Raw genomic sequence first — 16,236 nt, forward strand, 5'->3', positions numbered from 1 at the left:
AGTTAGCCTTGTAGTAAAGTGTTTGTTTGAAATCTACTCCAAACAACTCAGCATTTTTGAAAAGATACTTTATTGGTCACTAATATCGAAACACAAAGACTTCTGAGCATGCGCAAACTCAGTGACATCATAGCATTACGAGCAAAGGGCGGCAGGACTCTTCTCTGGAACAGCCACACATATCGTTACATGACAGAGCAGTTTAATTTATGACCACTGGCAGCACTGATGAAGGGAAAATCAGTCGAATCAGCTTGAAATCATTAAGTTCATGACTGTGTGTGTGTGTGTTCAGATGTGTGAATTAGTATTTCTGGGCGCTGTTGATCAAAGCTTCTCTTTCCATCAGCAGCTCTCCGTATCTCTGCTGGAGCTCTCTCTCTCTCTCCATCTGCCTCTCCACATCTTCCCGAAGGGCCTTAAACACACACAACCACAGAGATGAGATCAGACGGCCTGAACTTTGTTTGTGGACACACCCTTTCTCTCAGATATGTTGATACAGCAGAAAAGAAAGGACCAAATCTCGATAAGGGCGGATCAAATTTAAACTTAACACTTTTGCTTCATTTTCTAAATTTTCTTCAAATGGTTCTAACAAGGAGAAAGATTCAAGCTGAGACCAAATGGTCTTTAGTAAATTTCAATTTTCTAGGAAACAGTTCTAGACATGAAGTGGAAGACTGCTACGTCTTGGACCTGGTTCAAAAGATGTAATAAAAAATGACCATACAGCAAAAATTAAAACAGATTTTGGATGTTTCTAAACAAATACAGTATTTTTTTAAATGATATACACACCTCTTGTCTTCTTGGAATAGCAGTGTCTTCTTGTTTTTTCAGCTGGCTGAAGGTTTCAAGCTCTGTGGCCGACTGCTCCACCTGGTGGACGTCATTGGAAGAACAACATTACAAAAATCACTCAAAACAGCTGATTAAACTTGACTGTAAGAATAAAGAACAAAGAAGTCACTATGTTGTTCAGTACCTGTTCCCAGAGTTCGTTGTGCTGTTTCAGGAGACCAAGTGCTCTTGACTGAAATCCTCCAAGCAGGATTTTCAGTTTCTTCTCCAGTTTAGCTGCTTTACGAGCCTCGGCTGTCATGTGGCCACGGTTCACCTGAAGGGAAACGCAAACAGTGACCACAGTGTCAGAAACATCATTGACAAAGGTGTGTCTGTTTGTTAGAGGTGATGTGTATAATAGAGGTATAATGAGCCATGTGTGCTTTCTCACATCTAGCTTCTTCTCCAGGCTTTCAATACGGTCCTTCTTAGATGCCAGGTTGGCTCGAGTGTACCTGTTCTGAGTGGGTAGATATAAAACCTGTGGACAGAAGGAGATTTTCAGAGGATGCAGACGGCTATGCAAGGCACACATGACTCCCTTATCTCAAACAGAGGAATGCTCACCTGTCCATAGCATTCCTCCCACACCTGGCTGTAAGCCTCCATACTGAGATCACCGTGTCCCATACCTGCTTTGACCACCTCCATTTCTGCAGCAAGAATTGCCTTTGCCTGTTCACAAGCAGAGCGAATAATCAAAAACCTTGGATGACAATGATACAGACTATTCGTCAAACAGACATCCATCAAGGTCAGAACTTCACACGTTACACACACTGATACAGAAACAGTATGTTGATTTCAATATTTCACAGAAACAGGTTATTTATTCACTGAACTGGTGGAACTGTGACTCAAAACACTTTTTCATGTCTGCGTTACCTGCTCCATTTCCTCTGTGCTGACAGGCTTATATGGGTGTGTTTCCAGGTAAGCTATGTGCGACGCGTTGTTGGATGTGGAGGCGGGGCCTCTGCCTTTGCTGCGCTGCAGCTGGCTGGCTGTGAGGGATGCAGGGTGATGCATACAGTCGTAGTGCAACATTGTGATCATTTCCTGTTTAATCAGCTCCTCGGCCAACTGGAGGTCCTGCAGAGGCTCCATGGAGGCAGGACGGAGGACGGACTCGTTCACCTGCAGAGATGCAAATTAATAAATGCTACGGTGAGAAAAACCTATTCTGGTTGTATTTGTTGAGTTAGACAGCCAGGCAATAAACACTGTTCAGTCAGATTAGATCAGAGAGTCACTGGTTTTAAAAAAGATCATAAATCAAATTTGCTAAAGTTAAGTGTTCAAGTATCTGCATTCAGAAACTTTACCTCTGATGGTCTAGGGAGACTCCTTTGAACTGGGGTGTGTCGAAGCTTCAGCTCCTTTTCTTTCTCTGCAGCGCGTATAGCCTGGCACACATAAGCAATCTCTGTTAACTCTTCTTTTCCTCTTGACAACAGGTGAACTCGGGTGATTAGGACAGAAGACATATTTCTGTTGTGTGCGTGTGTTTATACCTGCTTGCGTGCTTCCACATCTGCAGAGTCCTCGATGAATCCTGTCTCTGTCTCTGTCTCTTCGAGCTCTTTCTCTGCGTTTTCAGGAAGAACAATCTCAAAGTCGTTCTTGGGAACAGGAAGTGACATCAGGCCCTGCCTCAGATGCTGCAAGCTTTCTCTCTGCTGTAAACGAGGAGAGAGAGGAATCAGGTATTTTCCTTAATTCAAGTATTTTGGCTCAAATTGTACAGCTTCAGTTAGTAACAATTAGTGCTCTTGACTTAACGGTACAGATTTGATAAAGAGAACACAAACTCTGAGCAGGTTAGATGAGTTGGGGAAATTTGTGTGGTTACCAGGTGTTTAGCATACGCTGGATCAGCCAGTTGCTCCTCACTGTTAATATTCAGTTTGTCTCTGAGCGGCGTGCGGCCAGGGGTCAAACCTGGTGTTACCACACCTCGCGGAGTCATCCCTCCTCCAGGCTGAGGAGTCATGCTTTCTTGCCCCTGACCCTGTCCAGGAGTCCTGTTGTAGATCACCATGATTGTTAAAATGTGTTGCACCAGAAGGTCTGTTTGATGATCAGGACAGGAAAGACGGCACTGTTACCTGAAAGGTGTGCTGAGAACTGTGTTGGGTGTTTGAACCAGCTGACGCTGAGGGGTCACTCCACTGAAGTCACTCTCATGCAGCGGGGTGTTGAGGCCACCCTTTAAAGGCGTGTCAATGTTGGTCAGAGCCATGAGGTTCTGTGCTTCCTGTAGATACAGAGATATACAAGATTAAGTATTAAATGCAGAGACTTATTAAGACAAAATAGACGCTAAATATATCAGTGGTATGAGCAATGCAAGACAAAATGGGAGAGGAATAATTTAACAAACAAACAAAACGTACAAACGCATCAGTAGAAAATTGTGACTTGGCCAAAAGCTTCCTCCACATTTCTGTTGCTGGATGAATTTGAGCTCAACTTCTTCAGTAAAGAAATGTTTCCCCCAATTTCCTCAACCTACACCTGTCTATTTATTGCATCACAGGGTGCTGGTATTATGTTAATATTTTCACATTTTTTAACAGATTTCAAACCTAGCCACTTAATGCTAGTCACTAATCATAAACACTATGTGTGAGTCTGTTACCTGCAGAATCCTGTCCTGCACAGCAGGGGTGCGAGGGGTACGCAGTCCAGTGGACATGGTGTTGGTGACACTGTACTCTGACAGAAGAGCTGAGGAGGCCGAATTTCCACTTTCACTCTCCTCAGCAGCCTGACGAGCGACTTCACTGGCAACGCCCAATTTGACAACTTCCTCCAGTTCAGCATCACTGATCTGCCACAAACATTAAATCAAAAATGAATAAATTCAATGTGATGCAAAAACAAATTTAAATGTCAGTCACTCAGTGCACATTACACAAATTGGAAAATTCTACAATAACAGCAGTTTGAAGCATCAAAATCTACTGTGCCCTTGACATTATACAGGAGTGTGTGTGTGTGGCTTACCTGTGGCATAGGTAGGACTAACTTGGAGCGTTTCTTGGTGAACTCAGCTACTCCACTGGTCTGCAGAATGGCAGATGGAAGATCACTTTCTTTCTTTTTCTTGATCTTCTGTTTATCCTTCTTCCTGTCTTTCTCCTCTTGCTCACTAACCAAAAAAAAAAAAACACAAAAAGCTTGAATAAATAAAAGTGGTTCACTCTGCAAGTGTCCACATGTGCAATATGCATCAACCATTTTCATGAAGTGTTTGTGTGTAACATATGAGCGTGACATATCTTGTGTGTGTTTCTGTGTTGACCAAAACTGTCTGCAAAAATAGATCGATGCTGATACTGACTTGCGTAACTCTCCATCCAGGTGCTGCTGTCTGAGCCGTTTGAAGTTTGGCTCCAGGGGAACGTACTGCTCCATGCTTGTGTCATAGAAACCCTAAACATGAACAAATAAGCAATATATGAATAACACATTTTGATTTTTTTCCAAAATGTTGTGTTTCTGAAAGAAGGAACAAAACAACCCCTCTATATTACCTGTGCAGGTTTCTTTTCAAAAGGAATTTCTGCATTGTAGTCCACTCCTCTTTTCTTCTTCCTCTTTTTCTGGACATCAATTCCTGCAGCTCTTAGCTCTCTGCGCTTCTGCAAAGCGGCCAAACGTCTGCAGCAGAGGAAAGGATGACTTAACTTTTTACAATACACTGTAGCTTAGGTTACAACACAGAAGGTAATGGGCGACAAAAATGTTATATTAATTACAAAGAATTGAAATGTTAACCTTCTACTGGTACATGCTGTGTTTGTGAGTGTAATTATGTTTTACCTCGCCTCCTCCAGCTGTTTCTCTCTGGCCTTCCTCTTGGCTTTCTTGCCCTGTGTGTTAGCCAGTCGAGCCCTGGCCTCTGACAGCATCTCCAGCTCATCTACAGAATGTGACAAAAATGAACAAAATATGAAGTAATACCAAAGTTGTTTTGACGTTTCTGTAGAACAGATTTTCACACCACTATTCGAATATGCAAAAACTAACCTTCATCCATGTCCACGGGGTCAGGTCTGGCAGGTTTAGTTTCAGGATTTGGGTCGATCTCCCCTGGTTTAAGCTTCCTGGGGTCATCTCCCACTTCTTCCTCATTATCTCTTTGTGCTGCCTTGTCTCTAAACACACAAATACAAAACAAACTAGACCAACAGTATCTGTGGTAATCATAATACACTGCAGTGAACGGAGTACAGGAAGTTGTTTCAGATTAACCTTCACTTAAAATCAAATGGAGTGCTTCAACAACAATCAAACTTTAAGCATGTGAAAATGTGTATTACATAAAAGAGTATGACTCTTACAGCAGGTATTCATAGTGCTCCAGACACTGGGCAGCAGTACGTCCGATGATTGGGGCAATAGTCCTCCACTGAGTGGGCATCAGTTTGGCCAAGTGAAGCAGCTTTTCCTCCTCTTCTCTGGACCATTCTGTTTTCTTAATGCTTGGATCCAACCACTCATACCTGTACACAGACACAATGACAATGTTAACAACATCATAAATAATTTCAAAATGTAATCAGTTAAGCGATCAATGCATAAACCACAACACAACTGTTATTAGGCATAGGCCCATTAGCACAAAATGCACCATAATCAATCACAAATACAGTTAAATTAATCATCACGACATATAGTTCTACATAAGGATTGCATGTAATTGCCAATATCCCTTCAATTACCTTCTATTGAGACTTACCATCTGGCTTTACACTGTTTGGCAGACTTTCGATGGAGCAAGGAGGCAATACGAGACCACTGATTTTTTCCATATTTCATCACCGCTGCCTTGAGGATCTCATCCTGCAGAACAAAACATCGGTGTGAACTCATTTTTAATACACATCTGTTAAACACGAATAGCAAGCTTGCCACTATCACGATGGACCATCAAACAACTGTCATAGTTCATAACACTTCACATTCATGCTCATGCTAGCATGTCTCAAGTGTTGGAGGCTGCAGTATTACATTATCCTATTTTGTGTTGAAAACTTTGCTGGCGATCCACGGTGGTGACAAAAACATAACTTTACACAAGCATAATTTTTTAACTTTAGCTGGAAGCAACACTTGTAGTTTTATAATAATAACCCAAGTTTCGCCCACAGCAGCTAGCTCAATGCTAATCCAAACGCACATATTAACTATAGGTGGTTAGCATAACGCTAACGCAGCTAGCCATGTAAACACGTACCTCAGTGTTGCGCCACACGCCTCCTTTAATCATAATTCTCGGCATCTTGGCGGCCTGTTGATCTCACCTCCCTCAGAAAATTTGTTACGAGGAATTCTCCTCCAGTTACTCAGATCACTAGTGTTCAGTATTTACACTGAAACTTAACCCAGAACAAATGCGAGGGAGAGACGAACGTGCACCAAACCGGAAACCTGTGTCGCAGAAATCCACCGAAATGCATTGTGGGTATGGTTCTACAAGCGTTTCCCCATAGATTAATTTACGAATAGAATAAAACGATTTTAATCAAGCTAATAATATCTATAACACTTAATCCAGGGGCAACAGCATGACCTTAGAAAGGCTGACTATACACAAATTTACTCAAAGACGACAAAGTAGCTTTATAAACCATACATTTATTTAAAATTATACTTTTCTATTTGCAGTGACAATTTTCTATAACGTAAACGAGTGGTAGCTCTATTTCTCTGGTCCAAAAATACTTAAATGTAGCCTAAAAATCAGTTGAACAAAAAGAAAGATAGAGGTACTCATTGTGTGTGGGTTTTTTTTTTTGGAAACAAAATAAGAAGATTCATTCATGTCTTTTTAATGTAGGCCCAAAAATATAAATTGATGTCCTCGTTTTAACAATGCAGTGATAGTTTATGCCCAGTAACCTTGAATTACCTGGGACTGAATGTATAGTTTGTAAAACACAGTGCCGCCATCACATCAGAACAACTTTCAGCGAGTGAAAAACTTAACCTCTGTTCCTTTTAAATGCCTGAATCAAACATAAAGCAAATAAAACATAACAGATAACTGGATTGATGTTTTTATTTCAACTCGGTATCTGAGGTACATATTTACTGATTTCACACAAATGATACCAGGCTACATGTATGTTCTGCACACATTAGCACAACACGGAGAACACTAACATCAACATGACAACAGACATGCACAAACAAGGCAGAGACTGGGATGAGCACTGCAGGCTGACTGCAACGACCAACCATTGGCCAGAACACAAAGAACTAACCAATCACAATGGGTGATAGTACTGACTCGACAGGGGCAAGGTAGGGATGAGGAGAGGACGAAAGGGAGGAAAGGGAAGAGAGGAATATGGGGAGGAAGAACTGCTGAGGGGAGGAAGTGAGGGAGAGTTGAAGAGTAAGGGGGCTAATACCTAAAATATTAAGACAAATTGTAACACTGAGCACCAGAATAAACAATAAATGATATCTTCAGTATTGACAATAAATATTAATAATCTCATAAATAACATTATCTATTTTCATTCACATATATCCTTAAATCTGAGATGAGCTGCACACTTTCCCATCAAACAATATAATTTACCTCACTGCAGCACACAGACACACTCTCACACACTCTTGTTCTCACACACACTTTTTCATTTTCAATCTTTCTCAGTAAGTACATTTCAGTCCAGTGTTACAAGAACAATACTGTGGGAACAGGGGCACTGGGTGGTCTAAAGGTGGTTTAAAGGTGATGCTTAGCTATTGGGGGGGCACATGCAGACTGATATGTACAACTGTAAACTCCCTCAGTTCCACCCTCCCTGCCTCGTCTCCCTCATGTCTTTTTTTCACACAAAACACATCCTCTCTCTTCCTTCTTTTTATTATCAAGCCGCCTCTGCCTTTCTCTCCCTGTTCTTTCTGTTCTCTTTAACCCCCTTTCCCCCTATGTCTTCTTCCTTTTCTCCCCCCTTGTCTCTAAATATGTCTACTTCAGGTCCCCGGCATCTCCCTGGATGGTCTTTTTGATGCGGAGCAGCATTGTGGTCAACCACTGGTCCAGACGGGACACAGAGTCGAACTCCTTGACAGCCTCTGTAAATGCCTCACTGTTCTGTTCCTCGTGGGCATCTAGGAGTTTCTGTGGCAAAAACAAGAAAAACAAACACGGTTACGAGGAAGGTAGTGTATGGAATCACTTTTTAAAACACATTTATATAAGCGTGCATTCATCTAGTGCCATCGTTTTAACATAATCATTGTAACAGCAAGTCTGGAGTCAGTGTCTAGAAGGAGGATGAAGGACAACCTGGAAAACCTCTTTCACCCTCACCATTACTATAAACTTGCCTCTTCTATTTTAAAGAAGCTTTTTAGAGAAAGTTTAAACTGTATTGTTTACAAATGAGCAACAAAAAGATGTGTTCTACAAATTCAGGAACTTAAGCTCCAATTATGGACCAGTAAGACATTAGTGATTGTGGACAACTGATAACATCAGAAGATCTGACGTGAAAAAAACTGAAGCTTCAGGTTGAATGACAAAATTTTAATAACACTGGGATGGAGAAGAAGTTTACCTTTAACAGTTTGAGCTCTCTGGAGTCTGAAAAGGCTGGAAACATCTCCTCATACTTCTCAATGGCCAACTGGAACACACACACACAGACAAAGACACACACAAGGACAAGGTCATTAGGATGTAATTGTATGCTCCCGTAAATATGGTTAAGTACAGTTTAGTGTAGTTTATTATTGTGTAGTACAGTATGGCCTGGAGTTGTGTCAAATAGTATAATGTCATTTTATCCTGCTGTGTGTTGTAGAGTAATACTGTATGGTAGAAATTTGTTCTTTTCTCAGGTCAAGTGTGATGCTGTTTTCTGTAATGTGCCAAACACAACAATTTTTAAATCAAAGACCAGGGATTTACTATATCTATTCAAGTTGAGATTAACAATAATAAAATATAATATAATATAATATAATATAATATAATATAATATAATATAATATAATATAATATAATATAATATAATATAAGATAAGATAATATAATATAAGATAATATAATAATACATTTATTTTAAAAGCACCTTTCTGGACACCCAAGGTCACTTTACAGTTAATCAAAAACACATTTAAACAATAAAAATGAATAAAACCAACGGACAAATCAAGGCGACATCAAGTTAAAATGAGTCAGTGGGGATGCAGAAAGCAGCTTGAAGGAGATGGGTTTGGAGTTTTGATTTCAATAAGCCAAGGGAGTCAATATTTCTTATGTGTGGGGTAAGTGAGTTCCAGAGTTAGGGAGCAGAGTGGCTGAAAGCTCAGCTCCCCATGGTGCCGAGACGGATGAGAGGCACAGAGAGGTGGAGAGAGGAGGAAAACCTGAGAGAGTGGGGATTACTCATACGGAGTGAAAACAAACATTCCTAAAATTTGTATTTTGAAAAAATTGAAAAAGCAAGAAAATCCATGTTTTCAAACTCTGAGAACCATTAATTGATGACTTACATGTTGCCCCTGTCTGTGGGTGACTAAAGCTCAATGCATTTCTGAAAGGAGAACTCAAACAGACTCTAATGGATGAATATTTGCTAGAGGCAAATTACTTCAGGAAATATGCCAGCTGGTGTGTCTGGGTAACACAGGGTAAAATTCACTTTTCAAGTGTGCTGAACACACATCAAGAGGCTGTTTAACAGTCTATGTTACCTTGGCGTTCAGTTCGTCCACTATGAAGTGACAGAGTGAAGCCTTAAAGAAATACTCTTTGGCGTTGTACTTCAAGAGAGGATTGTCCATTGTGCTCATAGCGACCTGAAACACAACAAGCAGCATTAAAACATTTTTATAATGACAGAGATTTTTTGAAAAACATCTTTTTACTGGGGACTGTGGTAATTTTTTATGATATTTTCCTCTCATTTTTTTTATTCCAAAAAGCAATTAACAAAAAATCTATGACTTACAAAATCCTCAATTAAACTCCAGGATCCTAAACTATCCAAGAAGATTTTTTAAAACAGTAAAGTGTTAACAGTCTAAACGCGTCTAAAACTGAGCTTAAAACTGAGATTCTGAGCTTAACGAGAGAAATATGCGACATCAATATATTGAGTATTTGCAATGGTATTAATCTGTAGAAATGTGTCTAATGACTATTTGGAAAAGTGTTTGTGCTCTGCTGTTACCTGTTCATAGATTTCGATAGCTTTCTGGTACTGCTCCAGCTGGGCGCTGTAGTGTCCCACCTTCAGGAGACATTTGTTGGCTGAGCTGAAACACAAAGAAAGACGCAAAACTATGAGTTCACATCTAACATGAGTATCAAAACATGATTTCATTACTGTTGTAATTCTGCTTTATGGAGCAATAGATTATTTAATATACATGTTTAATGCATGTATGAATGTACATGGGACAACTGAGGAGCTTCAGTCCTTGTAAATGTGTGTAGTTGCACATGTGTGTACCTGTTAGATTCTTCTCCCTTGTAGTAATCTGCTGCTTGCTCATAGTGGGCGATGGCCTGAAACCAAAAACAAACAAAACAATTCATATTAAAATAACTAAGAATTAGACAGGATGTGAATGAAATTGAGAAAATATTATTATAAAAGAGACATTGTCAGGAAATTGTTACATATTTGTCACAAACCTTCTCGATGTCGACCAGCTCAGACTCGTAAATCTCTGCGATAGTGATGTGATGTTTGGCTGCGATAGTGAACCGACCCTGCGACCAACACAAAAAAGCATGTGTGTGTTATTCAGAGAAACACCTCTTTATGGTAAAAAACAGTTCAATGTTTGTGTTAGATCTTACCATGTCAGTGTAGATATCGATGGCCTGATTTAGACAGTTGATGGCCTCTGGAAGCAGACATATCAAAGGGTTAACTTGGATGTTATAAATGTAGGAAACCAGGAAAGAAAAGAGAGCCCTCCAAGTCTACTGAGTCTACTCCACCAAATTAAAACTCCCAGTTTCCCCCCCTGTGATCACTAACCTGCTAACCCACAGTGTTTTATTAAGCCTATCACAGGGAGGCTGCAGGGCTGATGCAGTACAACCCAGAGTTCATTTTTCTTACAGCAACCCAGGGACTCATTCAAATCCTCCAACAATAGCACACCCGGGTCCTGACTCTGTCAGTGGGGTGATACAGAGGCTTTTCCTTTTGACATGTGTGGCAGGGCAGAGTCATAATTAAAAAGAGACTGCCAAGCACTGACAGTGGATGAAGTACTCAGATCTTAACCTTTATAGCAGCAGTATCATGATGTGGGAATACTGTGATGACAGTCAGATCTAAACCATAACAAACGGTCATTATGCTTTTAGGCACTTTTTTAGGCATGATGCCTGATTTCATGAAATATTTTGTTTCAGAAGAGTAGAATAAAAAATGAAAGAGAAGATGTCTCCAGAAGATTATATTTGTAGGAGATATGCCCTTATAAGAGAAATAGCTTCTATAATGTTCCCTCTGTGGAAAGGAAGAGAGAGAGATCTTTGTGTGTGTGTGTGTGTGTGTGTGTGTGTGTGTGTGTGTGGGGCAGATGTGCCTACCCTGTGGGTCAGCCTTCTTGTAGGCATTGCCGGCATCAACAAAGCTGGTGGCCGAGTCCAGTTTGTTCTGCAGCTGCATGTGAAGCCGGGCCGCCTGACAAAATGCATTCCCTGCAGCTACAGACGAACAGACACAGACAGACACAGAGTGACGGTGACAGACATACGTACACAGTTACAAAAGGATCTGCTTAAATAAATGTATCCCATGTTTTACTTCAATCTCCCTTCGACTGAACTTTTACAATCTAAAACATTTTTGATGATCTTTGTGTCTGTGCTCATGATTTGTTCCGTCGACACACATCCTCAGGCTGAAACATCAAAACATATCCACGCAGCTAAAATCTGCTCAGCATGAGCTATTATTGGCGCATCTAGAGCACGCTGGGTTATGCAGCCACCAATTTACTTCTTCCATGTCCACACAGTCCTGAATGTAATATCTGAATCCACTGCATGTTTATGTTCAAAGCTCTCGATGCTAGTAATATAACTTCCTGCTGTGTTGAATCATTTATGTCTTGTTAACATGCAGATGAAAAATGAAAGCATTACGACGAAGTGTGTGGGTGTTTGTGTGGGAGTTTGTTTATTTGTGCACAGATTTCTGTGTGCTTGTTTCATATTCCATGTGTAATGCATATACGAGTGTTGTGCTGTTTTTGCGTGTGTGACACCTACCACTCCAGTTCTTTGCCATCTTAAACATGTTTGCAGCTCTGGCGTACATTTCACAGGCATCCTCCACCTTATGGTTTCCACTGTAAGAAAACACAAAGAAAAAGCCTGAAATATATATCCTTCTCTTTTTTTCCCCTTTTTTTTAATAGTTCATGACGATTCATAGTAAACAGGAAAACAAGAGAAGAGTCATTCTGTAGCCAGTGTCCTCTGACAATGAGTAAACTCATGGTTTAAAAATCTCCAAATGAAATGAAGAGCATTATATAAATCAATATAATTTCTAAAAACAAATGAACTAGATGCTTAAATGACAACTTTTAGAACAGAATAAGATAACTGTTGGTGTTTCTTTGTTGCCTTTTTCATTTAACCTCATGTTGTCTGATCCTCTTACTTTCTATTAAGTAGGTCAGCCCCGGCAATGATTTTGCACATTTTTTGTCAAAGTTCATTTAAACTAAGTGAATTGATCAGTTTGTTGAATACGTTTGTTCCTCTGTCACTCTGTTATTTAATACAGCTGAGTGTGTGCTCTCATTGCCTGATTGAAAAGCATGCTCTTTACCATTTCACTCCAGGACACTGGAGAGAAGATCTTGAAGACTTCCTTCCATGTTTTGACCTTCTTGGAGTGCCTGTATTGCCTTTTAATGTTTTCAGAAAAAGTGCTAACGTTTCACTTTTACTGGGGACTCTCTCTTTGAGCATTTTACAACAGTACAGTTGAAGGACATCAACACAGAGGGCAGATGAGGATCCAACCTACCTTCAACTTGAACTCCAACAAATGAGAACTCTTTCTCCCTGTGAGGCCTAATTCTCTTTTTACACATGCTGCGTCAACAATACTAAAATACAAAATCAGAACATATTTGATTTGTATCTAGCTCACTGAATATCAGCTATGGGACCACGTGATTGTGGCTTGAACTAGTTCATATGGTGTTGATTGCTGTACGGAAAAGAGGTGCTGCTTTGCAGTTCAAGGTCTATTAATATTGTATTGGATTAAATTTGCCATTAAAATATTTTTTTTCTGGGGTAATTCAGAGAACAAACATGACATGACATACAGGACATGTGTTTTCATTTAGATAAGAAATGCTATACTAACTACACTGAAGTTACAGGGTGTATAGACTAGAGGAGATCTGTTTCTGCTTTGATTTGTTTGATCCAAGATGTGAAGACAAGTAATGTAAAAAAAATGAGGACAGGTAGAAAGTCATCCATCAGTCCATAAAGACTTTAACATTTCTGGAGTCTACCACTGTAGTCAAATGTACTCTGTCTCTGTTCCTTTAAACAAAACGTTTTTATGTGGCTGGTGACAGTGGCTGAAGTAATGATCCCATATGAGTTTGCTACGTCTGCCATCTTACTGCTGGGGTACATTAAACTGACTTTGCAGGGAAACAGATGTGACCCATAAAAGAGCTCATATTTAAGTTCAAACTGCCTCCTTACAAAAAACATCACCATCATTTCTCTGCAACATGAGTTTGTAACTGTGGTCACAGATTTGGAAAAAGTCTAGTGACCATCAGCCTTTGAGTATCTAACTGCTGGATGTAGTAAAAAAAATATCTTATTAATTCAAAGTAAAAAAAAACAGTAATATGTAATTGGACTAAAAGCCAATCTTATGATATTTTTTTTTTAAATCAAGCTTTCATATTAATTCAGGATTTTATCACTCACTTCACTACAGCAGGTGGTCTCATATTTTCATGTAACCTTGGGAATTTTTGTCCTTAAGAATTAAAAAAGAGTGAAAGTTAAAGATAGGGTTTTGTGCTTTTTTGAGGTTCATATTGTCCCTCTGGTACCCCTGTAATAGCTTTACATAATTAATCAGGGGAAAAAAAATATCTCACTGGTGTTTCATAAATCTCTCATTTCAGTCTCCGTCTGAAACACTGTGTTACAGCTGCTGTCTCTTTAAGGCTCTCCGCTCCACAACCCCCATTCCCTCTGATTGGCCAGCCTACTGGAGGCCTGTCACGGCTAGAGCAATGGGAGGACCATGAGGTTTGAAGCCCACCCACCAACATGTCATCCAATCAACCAGTCAGGCAATACTTGTGCTATGACCTCTGCATTTCAACAAGTTTGATAAGGGTTTTGTCAGGATCCTGTGCCATACTTTAGAATGGACCATTTTTAGCAGTTTACAAACTGACTCAGGGGTTTCTACAATGTGTAGCAGCTTTATAATCTGCACATACTTAGTACAGACATCAGCATTGTTACCTTAAATGGGATGTTTAAAATATGGGAAAGCAAAATACCCCCTCTTTAAATTTCTCAAAAATATATGTTCTATACTTAAATGTATAACTGACTTTCTGAGGATTTATAATGTCTTCTTTATAAGGAAAAAAGGTTTTTTAGAACTACCTTCCTTTTCTCAAGGTTGAAGTATGAATTTAAATTGGCATGAAAGCCTGTGACTGCCTCTCACAATGCTCCACTGTTGCTTCATGCATTCTTTATTTTTCAGGTATCTTTTGTTATTCGTATCATATTTTTTAGTCTGTCTGGATGTAGACATTAAATATGGGCAACAGCTCACGTCATCTTATTTTTTAATAGCGTGTTTTTGCAGAGATTGAGGGAAAATTGCCCACAATGATGTCATCAAACGTCTTATCTTGAGTAGTTGACAATTCAAGGCTTTTAGTAATCAATGGCCTGATATCCACACAGACCAGTGGACTGTAACTGTGTCGATGGACTATTTTAGACTTCTCTCCTTCACTTTGGTGCAGCTGTTACTCAGACACTGATAATTTTCTTTTTCTCTGGTTTGTGTTTGTTTGTAGTCATCTAAATTGGTCAAAAATTCTGAGACTAGGGTGCTTCCAAACATCTACCTGGGGCTTCCTCTATCCTTTAATGCATCTCCCTAAATTGCACCACATCAGACTGAGCACTCATTTAATCAATAGGGAGCCAATCAATTGATCTATCAGCCAGTCTTTCTATTTTACATGTAAACATCCGCCCTTTCCACACATAGAGGCCTGCTGCTGTCTCTCCACGCACACGGACACGCGCACCCACAGCCCCCGCATCACCATTCAATCATCCACTGGTTTCCCCGCACACCGTCCCGTCTGCGCTCCTCTATCCGCCGCTCTGCATCCTCTGCCCGGTCTCGCGCTCCAAAATAGCCCGCTCCCTTCTCCACGGCAGGAGAACAGAAGGTGGAGCGCCACATTTACATTTTTCTGCGTGACAGGCCACGACACGCAGGCCTCATTATCTACGATGACAGCTCGTGTTTAAACGCTGATAACTCCTCCAGGAGGACACAATGTCACAGCAATGCAGCAGCTCATATAAAATTGTGTAGGAACTGTGAAATAAAACGTTTTTCGGGCATATGACGGTTAATGGTTTTATAAGGCCTCTTAAGCTAATCACTGGGCACCAGAGGGACAACAGACCAACGTCAGTGCGATTTTTCCGTCAAGGAAAACGGAAGCTGCAGGCTCTAAAGGGCCCTGCATGCGTGAGTCCTCCCCCCATACCGAAATGAGAGAGAGCGAAAGAGGTAAACAGAGACAGAGCAGGGAATGAGAGCATCCTTTACCCGAACATCCCCCCGAGGAAGGATCCGGACGCTTTGACCTTCTTGTCGGCTTCAGCCATCAGCTGCATGGCCTCCTTCTCTTTGCCGGAGTTGTCCATGGCGAGCTGGGTCTGCCACTGGAGGAGCGATGGGAGCAAAACAGGCCGATGTTCCGCAGTGGACGGAGGGGAGAGCAGCGGAGCAGAGGAGATGAGGGAGATGTCTCTGCTGGTGGTGCTGATGCTGAGAGGCTGCAGCTCTTCTTCTGCGGAAAAAGAGAAAGGTCATACTTGGTTCGCTGCTACCACCTTCTGGACAAAATTGCAAAACAAGCATATATCCTTTATGCGTCCAGATCTCTAGATAGTTAATACAGTTTTCTCCATCGGTGTGGCTCATTTCTCGAAACACAAATTACATTCTCAAAACTCTGAGATCATTTGGCAAAACAGTCTTACAGTTCAGCACAACACCAAAACTCAGTTGCAAAAGTTCGTATCTCTCCCAAAACAGTTCACTCATGCTCCAAAACTAAATTCCT

The 16,236-nt window shown here is 40.6% G+C and overlaps 2 protein-coding genes across 2 annotated transcripts; both read right to left on the reverse strand.

Moving 5' to 3' along the window:
• Positions 1-51: 51 nt before the first annotated feature.
• Positions 52-6,323, reverse strand: cdc5l (CDC5 cell division cycle 5-like (S. pombe)). Its single transcript, XM_074676078.1, has 19 exons — positions 6,092-6,323; positions 5,594-5,697; positions 5,196-5,357; positions 4,882-5,009; positions 4,675-4,774; positions 4,386-4,512; positions 4,193-4,284; positions 3,856-4,000; positions 3,488-3,679; positions 2,955-3,103; positions 2,699-2,870; positions 2,361-2,525; positions 2,172-2,252; positions 1,732-1,983; positions 1,414-1,521; positions 1,238-1,327; positions 989-1,120; positions 802-882; positions 52-418 (listed from the first exon to the last, which is right to left on the reverse strand). The coding sequence occupies exons 1-19, from the start codon at positions 6,134-6,136 to the stop codon at positions 305-307; spliced, it is 2,439 nt and encodes an 812-aa protein (XP_074532179.1). The 5' UTR covers positions 6,137-6,323; the 3' UTR covers positions 52-304.
• A 1,493-nt stretch (positions 6,324-7,816) lies between these two features.
• Positions 7,817-15,951, reverse strand: napba (N-ethylmaleimide-sensitive factor attachment protein, beta a). The gene is made up of 10 exons (XM_074676146.1): positions 15,717-15,951; positions 12,116-12,195; positions 11,432-11,548; positions 10,685-10,731; positions 10,517-10,594; positions 10,332-10,387; positions 10,050-10,134; positions 9,571-9,675; positions 8,430-8,498; positions 7,817-7,990 (listed from the first exon to the last, which is right to left on the reverse strand). The coding sequence occupies exons 1-10, from the start codon at positions 15,812-15,814 to the stop codon at positions 7,838-7,840; spliced, it is 888 nt and encodes a 295-aa protein (XP_074532247.1). The 5' UTR covers positions 15,815-15,951; the 3' UTR covers positions 7,817-7,837.
• Positions 15,952-16,236: the final 285 nt, after the last annotated feature.

The sequence above is a fragment of the Halichoeres trimaculatus genome, unplaced genomic scaffold (genome assembly GCF_033239565.1).
Source record: "Halichoeres trimaculatus isolate MK-OKI-2021-1 unplaced genomic scaffold, fHalTri1.1 fHalTri1_scaffold_8, whole genome shotgun sequence".
NCBI lineage: Eukaryota > Metazoa > Chordata > Actinopteri > Labriformes > Labridae > Halichoeres > Halichoeres trimaculatus.

Excerpts from the sequence above, each read along its gene's own strand:
- cdc5l (XM_074676078.1), bottom strand. The coding sequence starts at position 6,136 with ATGCCGAGAATTATGATTAAAGGAGGCGTGTGGCGCAACACTGAG. Across the intron at positions 5,358-5,593 it reads AAACAGTGTAAAGCCAGATG|GTATGAGTGGTTGGATCCAA; the intron begins GTAAGTCTCAAT and ends GTCTGTGTACAG. Across the intron at positions 5,010-5,195 it reads GAGCACTATGAATACCTGCT|AGACAAGGCAGCACAAAGAG; the intron begins GTAAGAGTCATA and ends TTGTGTGTTTAG.
- napba (XM_074676146.1), bottom strand. The coding sequence starts at position 15,814 with ATGGACAACTCCGGCAAAGAGAAGGAGGCCATGCAGCTGATGGCTGAA. Across the intron at positions 10,135-10,331 it reads AAGGGAGAAGAATCTAACAG|CTCAGCCAACAAATGTCTCC; the intron begins GTACACACATGT and ends TTTGTGTTTCAG. Across the intron at positions 9,676-10,049 it reads CTATCGAAATCTATGAACAG|GTCGCTATGAGCACAATGGA; the intron begins GTAACAGCAGAG and ends GTTGTGTTTCAG.